General features: G+C 43.8%; 1 protein-coding gene across 2 annotated transcripts in view; it reads left to right on the top strand.

Moving 5' to 3' along the window:
* Window positions 1-311: 311 nt before the first annotated feature.
* The window catches only part of SVEP1 (sushi, von Willebrand factor type A, EGF and pentraxin domain containing 1), a 187626-nt gene continuing 172510 nt past the window's right edge, over window positions 312-15427 (top strand). For both annotated transcript variants that reach the window (XM_061631879.1, XM_061631871.1), the window contains exon 1: window positions 312-1200. In XM_061631879.1, the coding sequence (XP_061487863.1) occupies window positions 655-1200 (546 nt within the window). In that variant the 5' untranslated portion in view covers window positions 312-654. The remainder of the gene's footprint in view (window positions 1201-15427) is intronic.

Genomic DNA, 15427 nt, shown 5'->3' with positions numbered 1-15427 from the left:
ACACCCCTCCAGAGTCTCCTGCTGTGCCTGATTGTTGTACAAAGTGTTTCCAATTACCGCAGCACTCCTGGTATCTGGATCCGTCCACAAATCCTCTTAACTCCCCGCCCCTCCTCCTCCTCTCGTCCCCCTCCCTCTCTCCGTCCGGTGCTGCCTGCCAGACATATGGGATCAATCAGAGCTTAAGCCTCGGTGCCGATGTGTTTGCGTTGGGAATGTTGACAGCCTGGCAGACACCGAAGGGGCTCTGGTGACAAGGAATCTGAAGTCAGCAACAACTTCAGCAAAAAGAGAGAGAGGGGGTGGGGGAGGAGAGGCAGTCGTATCTCTCGACTCTGCCCCCCTTTTCCTTTCAAACACTTCAGGGAAGGGCTGGGGGGGCGGCGGCGGCGAGCGAGCGAGCGAGGGAAGGGTTTTATTTCTAGCAGAGCAAGTCTCCGAACTGAGGCGACACAGACGCTCTCGAAAGCGTGCAGGGAGCCTCTCCACGTGCGCACCAAAAGAGAGAGCCGCTGGTTTTGAGCGCGCAGCTCAGCTGCTTGGGGGGAAAGGCCACAGTAAAAGGGGGGGAAGTGTGTCAGGGACGTCAGGTTGGAACTAAGGGGGAGGTAACAAGAGGACTCCTTGCCGTTAGGCGGGTGGGTGCTCCGAGGGATGTGGCCCCTCCTAGGTGTGTACTTGTGGGGCGGCGTGTCCCTGGTGTGGGGCTGGACGCCTTTGCAGCCCATCAGCTTTTATCGCCCCCTGAATTTGAGCTCCTTAGCGGCGGTGGCGTCGTCTTCTTCCGGACCCGCCGTCGGGGCGGCGCTGCAGTCGCCGGGGTCGGCGACGGAGAGCAAAGTGGATAAACTCGGGCGGGTTTTCAAGCGGCAGGTGAGGAGGCTGCGGGACAAGAGCGGGCGCCTGGAGCTGGTCTTCCTGGTGGACGAGTCGTCGAGCGTGGGCCAGGCCAACTTCCTCAGCGAGCTGCGCTTCGTCAAGAAGCTGCTCTCCGACTTCCCGGTGGTGCCCACGGCCACGCGCGTCACCATTGTCACCTTCTCGTCCAAGAACAACGTGGTGCCCCGCGTGGACTACATCTCCCCTCCGGCCCGGCCGCAGCAACAGCAGCACAAGTGCGCCCTGCTCAGCCGTGAGATCCCGGCCATCGGCTACCGAGGGGGCGGCACCTACACCAAGGGCGCTTTCCAGCAGGCGGCGGTGAGTGAGTGATAAATTGCGCCAGGGTGCGTGCCGTATCGTAACGCCTCTTCAGTCAATCCGAAGCAGCCGGGCTCTCCCCTTGATTCGGAACTCACAGTCCTTTGAAGGCCTGTTTTGGAGAGCTGATGTGGTATGGTGAAGTGTGAAGGACTAGGACTCTGGAGCCCTCGGTTCAAATGTCTCCTTAGCCTTAATTCATTGTGTGACCTTGGCTAAGTCACTTTATTTCAGTCTAAGCAAGAATAAGGCTGCAATCCAATACATGTCTGTTTAGAAGTAAAAGTAGTTCTTGTAAACCGCCCAGAGAGCTTTGGCTATGGGGCAGTATATAAATACAATAAATAAATAAACAAGCAAACTCTATTGGGTTCAATGGGACTTACTCCCAGGTAAGTGTGTATAGGATGGCAGCCTTAGTGTATTGTTTTCCTAAATGCACCTCCCTCACAGGCTTGTTGAGAGGATAAAGCAGATAGGGGAAGAGTCATGTACAGCACTCCTTAGAGTAGGTAGAGCATCTGCTCAGCATGCAGAAGTTCCAGGTTCAATCCGTGGCATCACCAGGTAGGGCTGGAAGAGACTCCTGCCTGAACACCTAGAGAGGCACTGCCAGTTAATGCAAACAGTGCTGAACTTGATGGGTCAGTGGTCTGACTCTGCAGCTTCCTATCCTCCTGTGAAAGGGAGGATAAAGATTTGATCCTTAAATGTTCATTGAAGAGTGGGTAAGAAAAATCCCTCCCTTGAACTATTGTTGAGTCTGACACATTCACAGGCATACATGGACTGTTCTTAACTACCATGTTCTTGTGGCTGGTCTCCACTTGCCTGTTCATCACTTGACAACAAAAGTATCAAAGGATGGCTTGCATGTTTGAATGGGTCATCTATTATCTTCTTACGTCTTTCTTTTATGCTAAAAGCAGTGGGTATGGGGCTTGTTTTTACTGGGGCCACAAAGCTAGGGAAATCAGTCCCCCCTCTCCATGCACACCACACACTAGCTGTGAAGAAAAAGAAAGACAGGTACAATGTAGGTACCTGTCTTTTTTTCTTCCCCTGTGGTTAATACCAGTTTTGGAAGGGCAATTTCCTTTGAGGAAATGTTGCCAGTAGAAAGGATTTTACACACACACATCCCCTTTCTCCTTTGCCCCTTCTCCACAGCCCCTTTCTGGATAACAGGCTACAGGTCATTATGTGTAGCTCTAGGGTAATATGTATTGGCCCTCAGGTGCTTGTCATAAAGTGTAGAGAAATGATAATGTACGTGCATGTGTGAACCAGGGGTAGTATTCAACATAGTGCTAAGCAAATCCTTGTGCAAGAGGGATGACTTTTCTCTCCCCCCCCCAATTCATTCTGGAAGTCCCTCCAACAATCCAGAGCAGATCTGGGGACTGTACAGGGTGTGCAAGACAGGAGAAAGCGGGAGGCGAGTCCTGTTGCACAATTGGAAGACATTATGTTTGTGCAAGGATTCAGCTGAATACCACCTCAGGCTCTGAAGTCTGGCAGCTGAATGTGTGAACTGACCATGTTAAAGTCAAGTGATGAACATTCATGTCTACATCCAAGGTGTAGTCGTCCAGGGTCTTGGGGGTCTTTTTTTGGGAGTAGAGTAACAGCAGAGTCCCTATGTCTCCAGCATCCTATGAGGCAATCAGCATGAAAGGGAAGCATGTTAGCCACTGAGAAGAGTCTTCTAGCATGCTTCCTACTGATTGAAGCCAATCGGAGTGAAAGTAGATGAGTCGGCTACTGAGAAGACTCTTCTCAGCATCTAACACTCTCCCTTTTTGTGCTTATTAGTTCCTAGGCATATATGTATTGTTGTGGGAGAAGGAACTAACAAGGATCTCTGTCTCAGCCCAGCAGCAAAAAAAAAAAAAAAGGGAGGGGGAAACGTGGCTGTGACTAACGTGAAGGGACCCAGCACTTCTGAATTTGCCACTACGCAACTGTCTGCATCAAACCTGAGGCCTCAAATCTTGAGGGCAAGTTTGGTTAAGGATTAACTAATTGCCCATTGAGCATGTTTCAAGGGATGACACCTTTGAGTACCTTTTGTGAACATTGTTAACACAGGACAGAAACTAGAAGACATAAATTTTAAATTCTTTGTGCACAGAAGCCAATGGAAGATTTGCATTCAGATTAGATTATGTTTTCACACTCTCACTTGCACTATATGTGTGGATGTCAGAAATGCAGGATAGAATGTGGAAGAGTTAGACATTTTCAGTGCTAAAAATATTGTTCAGTATTGTACCAATAGCTTGCAGAAACTTTCCCAAGTTGCTCACACTTAGACAAAATACTCACAAGTACTGTAAACCCATTTATACTCCAAAATACCTGATTTCCACTTTTGTACCCATAGTTACACTCCCAAAGATGAATTACAGTAAGGCATAGTATTGAAGCCACCACATATGTTCTGAGGTGTTTTTTTGGGTGGGTGGGTGGGTGGGTTAAAGTCTTCCCGGGACTGTAAACACTGAAATAGTCACAATCATCATGAGTTTGGCTTTGAAATTATCATACATTTGGCTTTGAAATTAATTTGAAATTATGAGGAGAAATATCTAAGGATACATCTTGTTAGCTTCTGAGCCTCAAAGATGTCAAATTGTCACATTTTACTGCATTAAAGAGAGGTACATGTTTCAGCATGTAACAATTCTTTCTATGTGTATATGCATTTCTCTTGCCTAATGTGTTAATGACACCAATAATTGCACAAACTATATACCAAACACTTGGTAAGCCTTTATTTATTGTGGAAAGGTTTTATATGTATATAAAGAATGAAGAGTCTTGTGGCATCTTAAAGGCTAACAAATTTATTATCCCATAAGATAAATACACAGTATATACTGTAGAAGATCTCTGGAAATCTGTTTGGTAGTTGTCACGTGCCGAAGTGTGGAATGCGGCAACGTGAGAAGAGTTCTGAAAAAGTTATTTAAAATATGTCTCTTTATTTAGGTATTTGTACACCACCTTTCATAAAAAATCCCAAGGTGGTGCACAACAGAAAAAAAAATTGACTAAATAAATGAAAACATTAAAACAGTGAGGGGGGGTCAGTCTTGATGTTCTTTTACCACCTCATAATTGTAGAGTAAAGCTAATGCTTCTGTCTTTGCTCTGTGAGGTAGAAATTATTCATAGTCTCTTGCTTTGGGGCATTAAAATTACCATATTTTTATTGAATTGAATTGAAACTTTATTTTTACCCCGCCCTTTTTCCAAACTGGAACTCAGGGCAGCTTACAAATAAAACTATGTGTAGTTAAAAACATAGAAAAATTAAAATGCAATTAAACTATGCACAACCTAAAAACCATAAAAGGCACTTAAAAATCTAAAAACAATTTAAAATAATACAGATAATAATATAAAACATTAAAACAAGCCTTGTAAAGCCCAATCCAAAACACCTTCTATCCCAAAAGCCTGTCGGAATAAAAAAGTCTTTACTTGCCGACGGAAGGATGGCAAGGAGGGGGCCATTCGTGCCTCCCCAGGAAGGGAGTTCCAAAACTTAGGAGCAGCCATCGAGAAGGCCCTATCTTGTGTCCCGACCAATCGCACTTGCGAGGGTGTTGGGACTGAGAGAAGGGCCTCTCCTGAAGATCTCAGGGCCCGGGCAGGCTCATATAGGGAGATACGGTCTGACAGATAGCCTGGACATGGGCCGTATAGGGCTTTAAAGGTCAAAACCAGCACTTTGAATTGTGACCGGAAACAAATTCTATTTTTATGCTGTAACTTTTTTAAAAAAACACCCTATATAATATAACATGCTATCTGTCCTACACAAATAAATTTATTATTAATATAGGGCTTTCATATCTCATTGAAATCAAGTAGCATAGCCCAGCTGCAGTCTTACACCTGGGAGTAAATCCCATTGAACTCAATGGGGCTTATTTCTGAGCAGACATGGATTTCACTGTTAGAATGCTTAATGTTGCATGGGTCATGTCTAGGGAGTTTTATATGCAAAAGGTAAGGTATTTGTTTATGTAAATGTACAAACATTTTTATTTAAATAGGAATAGATAAAAGATACTGGCTATTCTTAAGAATATTATTTATTTATTATTTAATTTGTATCCCGCCCTTCCTCCCAGCAGGAGCCCAGGGCAGTAAACAAAGCGCTAAAAACCACTTTAAAACATCATAAAAACAGATCTTAAAATACATTAAAACAAAACAGCGTTAAAAACGTTTAAAAAAAACTTTTTAAAAGGGTTAAAAACATTATTAAAAAAGATATTAAGCAATTCTAACACAGATGCAGACTGGGATAGGTCTCAACCTAAAAGGCTTGTTGAAAGAGGAAAGTCTTCAAAAGGCGCCAAAAAGATAGTAGAGATGGCACAGGGTAGGTGCCGCCACACTAAAGGTCCGTTTCCTATATTGTGCAGAATGAACCTCCTGATAAGATGGTATCTGCAGGAGGCCCTCACCTGCAGAGTGCAGTGATCGACTGGGTATATAAGGGGTAAAATGGTCTTTCAGGTATCCTGGTCCCGAGCTATATAGGGCTTTGTACACCAAAACTAGAATCTTGAACCTTGAATTTTTTTTATATAAATTTATGTTTAAATTATGCATTTCCCGAACATCAAATGCAAAATAATTTCTGGCTTGAGCATAGATTTACTTGTAAAATGTCTCATTTGCTTTCTACCCTATACTAACAAAATTCACAAGTAAATTCACAAATTGCAGATGAGTATAGCTGGAATCCTATGCATACTTGGTAGGAAATAAGTCCCATTGAAGACTGTGGGACTTAATTATAACTCAACAAAGCACTCGACACCACTACTTTGTTTGCTCATTTCTCTTAGGTTGCAATCCTGTGCACGCTTTTCTAGTAAGTTCCATTGAACACTGTGATTCTTTTTTTTGAGCAAACATGCATAGGATTCTGCTGTTAGCATTCATACATGTTCAGAATTTTTCATTTTTTTCATATACCTCTGCAGTTCTTAGCACAAAGTGATGCATTAAATCTGTGAAGTGGCCTCTAATTTGCTGTGTTAAAACAAACAAACATAAAAAGGGTTCTTTTTTTCCCAACACATGGGACTAAGTCCCATTGAATTCAATGGGGCTTATTTCTAAGTAAAGAGAAGAGTCACACATTTATTATGACATAACCTTATGCCACAATAAATTTGTTAGCTTGTTGCAGTTAAAATAATTAAATCTAACATGGATACTCCTCTGGAAGTAACTTTTAATAACCTTTGTATCTTCAGTATTTTTAATTGCATGTTCTGTTCCTAAGAATCAATCATTTTTTCATAGAACTGCATTCTTTACTATCAACCTACTCCTAAGCACATGCAGTAAAAGTCACTTTAATTGAAACCATGTGGGTGCCCCAAGACATTATGCTGCCTGAGGTGAAGGTCAAGATGGCGGCAGCAGGGTTGGTGGGGAGGCAGAACTTCTCCCACTTCCCATCACTGCAGCTTACCTGGGAGGGTGTGGGGTCAGATGGGCAAAGTGCAAATGTACTGGTGGAGCAAGGCTGGCACTCCCACTGGTGCATTAGCACCACACAGCCCTCACCACCACCTCAAACCTCTCCTCAGTAAACTGCAATGATGCTGGTGACAGGAGGTCAGATAAGCACTGTCAGCCACTACTACAAGATGGTGTTCTCTCCCATACTATATACAGAAACTGATTGGCCTGGCAGTGGAATATTATTTCAACACTTGTGATGAGAAAGTATTCTCCGCTGCACCTGAGCAGTGAGCAAAGTTGTGGGACAGAGGAAGGATAAGATGTGTAACCTACACAGTTCTCTCCTCCAACATATGGGAGTGGCTGGGGGGAGGGAAGACTTAGGAGGAAGAACCTTGGGGCTGCCTTTGCTATGCTGCCTGAGCTGCTTGCCTCACCTTGTGTATGGTAGGGCCGGCCCATTTCTCAGTCCTCTTCCCACTTCAGTTCCTTGTAACCACCCCCCTCCCTGCACATGCCAAAGACGCTTCTGTGTGCGCATGGGGAGGTTGAGGATTTCTCCTTCTGGCTGAAGTTTCTCACACCACACTGAATGCCATTGTCGGGACACCATTTACTTTTTAGGATAACTTTTGGGTCAGGGGTGGGGAATGGTGGAGGAACTAAGTGGGAGGTGGACTTAGAAGTCTTGGTCCTTGTGTAGAGCAATGCGATTGACTCTTTAAGAATCCCATCCAGTGTAAACCGAAGAAAAGCCACAGTCCAAAGAAGAGAAAAAAACTGTATGGGCAGCCAGAACTTTGCTTCCTGGTTTTATAGCAGAGATTTTGCGCTGCTGAAGAAAGAAACCAACTTAAAGCAGAATGCAAGCTTGTCTCTTTGGCAGTAGGAGCTGCCATGTAAAATCAGGAAGCAAGGCTTCAGCTCTTTGCTAAATTCTCTTCCGAAAGCACATATGTATCTTTGATCCTGGCCAAAGGCAGATTTATCTAAATACCTTTTGAATCAAGTTAGGTCTACTAGATGTTCTTTGCCCAGTGTGGTTAGGGTTAAGAAATTGATTTAAATGCATGTGAAGCACCAATTGTATGTGATATATTATAAAAAAAATGGAAAATGGACTGCCTTCAAGTTGATTTTGACTTCTGGCTACCCTACAAATAGGGTTTTCATGGTAAGCGGTATTCAGAGGGGGTTTACCATTGCCTCCCTCCGAGACTAGTCCTCCCCAGTTGGCTAGGGCCTGCTCAGCTTGCCACAGCTGCACAAGCCAGCCCCTTCCTTGTCCGCAACTGCCAGCTGGGGGGCAACTGGGCTTCTTGGGACTATGCAGCTTGCCCACGGCTGCACAGGTGGCAGGGCACGTAACCCCTGAGCCACTCACTGTGGGGTGATCTTTAGCTGGCCCTTTACACCCAGGAGACACGAGCGGGGATTTGAACTCACAGACTCTGGACTCCCAGCCAGGCTCTCTTCCCCACTGTGCTATATCAGCTGTATATATTATCAAAGGGTATGGTATAATCTCTAGGACATTTTGTCCCTGACTCCTTTTAAAAGTTCATTTTAATTAGAATTTCATGAACACATTTCCAAAATCACTTTGAACATCAATATAAACAACAACAATTGGAGTATATTATATTTAGACATAGACATATCCTCAGCAATGGAATAGTATTTCCAGAAGTATATAATCTATTCATTTCATCCTGACACCTGTGGGCATAGATCTGTCTAAAAGGATCTTTGACAACCTGGAGGAATTTCCACTGATTTCAGTATTACAGAGCTTAACACACTGGTCCAAATCCAAAGCAAATTAGGCACACTAAAGTCCCACTGAAGTTAAATGGACATAAATTAGTCATAACTAACTTGACATATTGATTTCAGGGGGACAGTCGGAGTAATTCGAACTATAGGGAAGACTGCAAGGCATAGGTTGGCTTAATTTGCATAAATTATCCTATTAACTGGCATAAATTATCCTATTCCAAATAGTTCAGGAGCTCTGGGAGTGGCTACTGTCAGCTGAGCTTGCTGGTGACTGTGGGCCTGAGTTTTGAGGATTGGGCCCTAGGTCACTTGACTAAGCTGAACAGGGTGTGCCCTGTCCTGTTGCCGCCATTCCCCCAGAACACATCTTTTTGGGACTGACCCCAGCATAAATTCCACCAGTTTGAGTTCTGCCAGCTGAGTCCTGGTTGAGCCAGCAGTGTCCCCACTGTGTTGGGGTGAGGGACTTATACAACCGTAGCCCTGGCTTAGCTGGGAAAGGCCAAGATTGCAGAATCCGAACTCTGTCATCCTGGCAGATCTTTGTTTTGGATTGTGCTTGTTAAGCACAACTAATTTTGTCTTGATTGGGCCACAGTTTTTTTTTAAAGATCTGCTTAATATGATTTGTTAGCATGGTACAATTACTCCCAGTTTAATACATTGATCCACTAAAATGAGGGTGCTAGAATCATCATCTTCTTGGAATGATATATTGTGTGCCATATATTGATTCAGCCAGACATAATTCTTTCTTAATTTTTAATATATCTAGGCATTTTGCTAAGGATCTCTATATTTTGAATCTTCTCAGCAGACAAATTACAATTTAGAGACTAAGCATACTATACTGTCCTAGCAGGGATTATAAAAGACTCCTTTTATGTTAAAATGCCATTACTGGAATGAATAGAGGAATTTGCACTTCAGGGTAACAATCACCTTTCTTCTCTTCCTGCGAACTATTATGCCTCTGTCCTCTATTTTTAAAGTCTATTGTATTATACCTATGTTTTTAACTAATGTCCTTGTGGTTCTTTTGTGGTATTTCTTTACTAACTTTAATAATGCACCAATCTTTACTTCCTTTCCTAAATTTAAAAACAATTATTTCATTATGTTACACAAAAAGACTCAAATCCTTTATCAAAATGCTCTCAGAAATATACCTGAAATCTTTATGAAAGTGCATTACAGAACACTGAAATAAACTATTGTGTGCCATAAGCCACCTCTGGAACAAAAAGGGAGACTAATGTGGTAGTACCTTTGAGTATTGTTGTCATAATCCATTGACTTCCAGTGCACTCCTACACATCAAACTATGTCCCACTGAGTTTAATGGAGCTTCTGCTGCAAACGATCCTATTCTTGGCATGCAGAGTTTAGAGCACAGATTCTATATTTTGGATATCTTTCATTTTATAAAGCTGGGGCTGGCAACTTGAATAGTTACTGATAGTGACTGGCCCAAGATTACCCAGTAGCTTCATGGCGGAATGGGGCTTTAAACCCAGGTTTCCTGAGTCAAGTCAATACTCTGCCCACTACACTACTACTTCGAGCTGGGGGGATGGCTGGTTAGGATGGCTGGATAAAAAAAAGGACAGGGCTCCTACACCTTTTAATAATTGTGAAGCAGAGAGATTTCATTGGGGTACCTTGCATGACAAGCTGCACTTGCTGAAATGCCCTGTTCTGCGCAACAACAACAACAACAACAACAATTATTATTATTATTATTATTATTATTCCTTCGCTTAATGTCAAAATAGGCTTTCAACTATTTTGCAATAGGGACAAGGGGAGTAGACCTATTCACACAATGCTGTGTTTTGATTTTATTAGAGGAGGGCAAAAAATGTCACATGCTGCCGTTACAGCTGTGTTTCCTAGCTGAAATTAACAATATAAGGTTGTTCCTGGATCTGGTAGTAGTACAAGAAATTTGGAGAAAGACAAGTATTTTGGGTGACTAAATGCCCAAATTCAATATTTGTAAGGTGGTACCAAGGATATGAAAATTAATTAAATGCAACTGAGTTTACAGGCTAGTCACTGCTCTGTGGTTTACAATACAGTTAGAATCTAGTTTTCAGTTATCCACTTTTGCTCTAAAATATTATTTTAATTTGAAGACTCCTTGGTCTTTCAAGAAATCTTTCGCTATCTTCTCTCTGGGGTGTACAATTACTCGCTATGATAGAAGAAACAAAGGCAGTCATATTACTGTTGGTAGCTGAGCCAAAGGAAGGAATGCAATTAGTTATCTTACTAAGTGGTGTGAGAAAGAAAAATAGCTGAGTTTTTCCTAGTGGAGTTAAGAAAAACATTTACTGAAAAAACAGACCTTGAACTGACAGGTTAATAAATTACAAGATGTTAAGGTACCTAATTGCATGGTTAATTATAAGAGAGTTAAAGGAATTTTTTGAATTGTCTGTGATTAAATTTCAAACCTTGGTTCAGCATTTAAATAATATTTTACTATTATCTATGGGGCATATTTATTCTAAATCCTTCTACTGTGGGGTGTGTTTTCTGCCAATTGTAAGAGACAGAAGACTTAGCCTAGCAGACTCAATATTATGTTAGCAACTACATTATCTTGTATGTCATTATCACACTGTAGATATTCAGTTACAAAAATATCTTGCCCATACTACCACAATGTAAGTATATTCATTAATGCCTCTTAATTAGAGAGACTCTAACATGTATCCTTTGTTATTGTGGGCATGTCTTTTTGAATAATCACGTGCTTTTCTTACCCTTGGAACAGTCTCTCCCCTTGGAACAGTCTCTCACATTTCATGTTGCTGACATACCCTTGAAAAAAATGACATGAAATACAGGAAAAGGGGGAGTGGTGTTCTCCAGATGTGTAAGATGGTGGTAGATAATCTCAGTAGGAAAGTTTATATCAGCAATGGTGAACCTGTGACCCTCTAGATTTTATGCAACTCCAGCTTCGATCACTTCTAGCCAGTGTAGCCAGTGACAAGGTATGATGGGAGTTGTAGTCCAGCAAAATCTGGAGGCTCACAGACTCCCCATCCCTGGTTAGTACCCAGCCAGTCACTAGACCTATGATCTGCAAACAAATGGTGCATTATCAGCATGGGTGTTAAAATTATTTTGTTATTTTAACATTTTTGTTTAAAACATTCTACAGTAAATGGCTTTTGTATTTGATATATCCAAGGACTAACTGCTCATCTTTCCTCTCAGTCCTTCTCTCCCTTTGTTGCTTTCTATTTCTGTTGAAAGTACCATTATACACAACCCTGTTTTATTTCTTATTTTTCTGTTTCTTGCCTCTCTCTCTACCCCACCTCTGTATTCAATCAGTTTTCAAGTCATGTAACTTCTCCCTGTGGGCCATTTCTTTCAGCTTCCTCAACCAAAACACTGCCTCATGCTTTGGATGACTTCCACCATGATAGCTGCAACTTTATTCTGGCTAGCCTTCCGCACTCTTCTCACCTCTATCCAGAACTCACCTCTCCACTGCCAAATAATTCACTTCTCTCAGTAGTCACATCATCTGATGGTCTCCTTAAAAACCTGATGCTTGGCATCTCATCTTCTCCTACATCCAGCACAAACTCCTCTTCCTTACCTTCCAGGCTCCTCACAGTTTTACCTGACCCTGCCTTTCTGCCATCTTCCAACATGTCCCTACAAATTACCCTTACTTCTGCAATTCTGCCATTTTCAGTAAATGCCTTACTTTCTCTGCTGCCTTTTGTGCCTGGAATTGCCTCCCTACCCTTTCTGACTGTCTGATCCATTCTCAAAGCCAGGGGCGTCACTAGGGCAGTGCGGTAGGTGCGGGCCGCACCGGGTGACACCACCAGATGGGGGTGACACCCAGAGCCACCCCCCCAGGCACTGCCTAGGCACCGACGAGAGCCTTCGCGTGGTGCGCCGGCTGCCTTCCTCGGCTGTTAGAAGGTGGAAGTGGCGGCAGCGAGGCGGCGGTGCACTCCCGGGCCCTGTCATTCGGCCGCGCGCTTGTAGAGGGTGTGTGCGAGCTGTGCGCGCGCGATCGCTCACAGTCTCAGAGAGAAGGCACTGCGGGCCACACCGGGTGACACCAACCCTAGTGACACCACTGCTCAAAACTCAGATTTTCCTTGAAGTCTTTGGCTTAATCTCATGCCTGGTTTAACTTCAGCTGCATTCAAGATTGAATCATAAACTTGGAAGGGTCTTCACAGGTCATCTAATGCAACTCCCTACCAATGCAGAAAACCTGTATAGTTCTTGGGTCAAGGGAAGTACTTGAGAGGAGGGAGAGGAGCAAAAGAAAAGGAGGAAGGCCTAGAGGGGAAGGGGGAGTTGGGCTCCTGGTATAATGAGACATAAATAAAGCTGTCCTAGTTTGAGCTTATCTCAGGTGCTTGGAGTTGTTTCTAAGAAAGGCAGTCTTATTAGGTGATAACACATGGTGACAGTTCAATGGATTCCTGACACCCACAGCTTGGTGAAGGAAAAGATAAAGGAAAAGAAAAATAGCCACGGAGCTTCATTTCCTTGAGGCCAAGGTGGCGGACCTGGAAAAGCTGAGAGAGGCAGAGAGGTGTGTGGAGGAGGCCTTCAGGGACGTTATAGCTGTGTCCCACTCCAACGATGATAGCTCTCCTGCTATCATGGACAACGATGGTCTCGGGGAAGGAGAGCATCCAGCTGAGGAAGAGGGAAACGATCCCTTAGAAGGGACCCATTCCTTGGGGGATGAGCAGCTATCCTCTCGTGCCGAGGATATATCTCCAGGGGGTGGAGGGATCCTTGTAGTGGGTGATTCGATCATTAGGAACATAGACAGTGGGGTGTGTGATGGGCGTGTAGACCGCAAGGTGTTTTGCCTGCCTGGTGCGAAGGTTGCGGATATCGCCCGTCGTTTAGATAGTTTGGTAGACAGTGCTGGGAAGGAGTCAGTGGTCGTGGTGCACGTTGGCACCAACGACATGGGGAAATGCAGCCGTGAGGTCCTGGAAGCAAAATTTAGGTTGCTAGGTAGGATGCTGAAAGCCAGGACCTCCAAGGTGGCTTTCTCTGAAATGCTACCGGTTCCACGCGCAGGACCAGCCAGACAGGCCCAGCTTCGCAGTCTCAATGTGTGGATGAGACGATGGTGTCGGATGGAAGGGTTTGGATTTGTTAGGCACTGGGGAACATTTTGGGACAAGCCGGGCCTGTACAAAAGGGACGGGCTCCACTTGAACCAGAATGGAACCAGACTGCTGGCACTTAAAATTAAAAAGGTGGCAGAGCAGCTTTTAAACTGACTGAGGGGGGAAACCCGACAGGAGCTGAGAAAGGTCCAGTTCGGAATAAACCTCCCCCCTGGGATAAAAACCAAAGAAATGATGAAATTTTAAAAGGGGTAGGCCTAGAAGTAGGCATTGTGAGAGCAGGGGCACAGGATATAAATTCAGAAGAGCAAAATTACCACAGGCCTAACCACAAGTGCCAAAGACACTTGAAGAGAGATACTGCTTACAAGTGCCTGTACGCTAATGCTAGGAGCCTCCGAACCAAGATGGGAGAACTGGAGTGCTTGGTCTTAGAGGAGAGCTTTGATATAGTGAGCATAACGGAGACCTGGTGGAATGGAGAAAACCAGTGGGATACGGTTATCCCTGGATATAAACTATATCGGAAGGACAGGGAAGGACATATTGGTGGCGGAGTCGCTCTATACGTGAAAGAAGGCATTGAATCCAGCAAGCTCGAAACCCCAAAAGAGGCAGACTCCTCCACAGAATCGTTGTGGGTGGTGATACCATGCCCCAGGAGGGACTTAATACTGGGAACGATCTATCGTCCCCCTGATCAAAATGCTCAGGGAGACCTTGAGATGAGATATGAAATTGAGGAAGCATCCAAACTAGGAAATGTGGTAGTAATGGGTGACTTCAACTACCCGGACATAGACTGGCTGCATATGTGTTCCAGTCATGACAAAGAAGCAAAATTTCTAGATATTCTAAATGACTATTCCCTAGACCAGTTGGTCATGGAACCGACCAGAGGGACGGCAACCCTGGACTTAATCCTCAGTGGGGACCAGGACCTGGTGCAAGATGTAAGTGTTGTTGAACCGATTGGGAGCAGTGACCACAGTGCTATTAAATTAAACATACATGTAACTGGCCAATTGCCAAGAAAATCCAACACGGTCACATTTGACTTCAAAAGAGGAAACTTCACAAAAATGAGGGGATTGGTAAAAAGAAAGCTGAAAAACAAAGTCCAGAGGGTCACATCACTCGAAAATGCTTGGAAGTTGTTTAAAAACACTATATTAGAAGCTCAACTGGAGTGCATACCGCAGATCAGAAAAGGTACCGCCAGGGCCAAGAAGATGCCAGCATGGTTAACGAGCAAAGTCAAGGAAGCTCTTAGAGGCAAAAAGTCTTCCTTCAAAAAATGGAAGTCTTGTCCAAATGAAGAAAATAAAAAAGAACACAAACTCTGGCAAAAGAAATGCAAGAAGACAATAAGGGATGCTAAAAAAGAATTTGAGGAGCACATTGCTAAGAACATAAAAACCAACAACAAAAAATTCTATAAATACATTCAAAGCAGGAGACCATCTAGGGAGACGATTGGACCCTTGGATGATAAGGGAGTCAAAGGTGTACTAAAGGACGATAAGGAGATTGCAGAGAAGCTAAATGAATTCTTTGCATCTGTCTTCACAGTGGAAGATATAGGGCAGATCCCTGAACCTGAACTAACATTTGCAGGAAGGGATTCTGAGGAACTGAGACAAATAGTGGTAACGAGAGAGGAAGTTCTAAGCTTAATGGACAATATAAAAACTGACAAATCACCGGGCCCGGATGGCATCCACCCGAGAGTTCTCAAAGAACTCAAAGGTGAAATTGCTGATCTGCTAACTAAAATATGTAACTTGTCCCTTGGGTCCTCCTCCGTG

This window comes from Rhineura floridana, chromosome 1, assembly GCF_030035675.1.
Source record: "Rhineura floridana isolate rRhiFlo1 chromosome 1, rRhiFlo1.hap2, whole genome shotgun sequence".
Classification (NCBI taxonomy): domain Eukaryota; kingdom Metazoa; phylum Chordata; class Lepidosauria; order Squamata; family Rhineuridae; genus Rhineura; species Rhineura floridana.
This window is presented reverse-complemented; position numbering and strand designations above follow the sequence as displayed.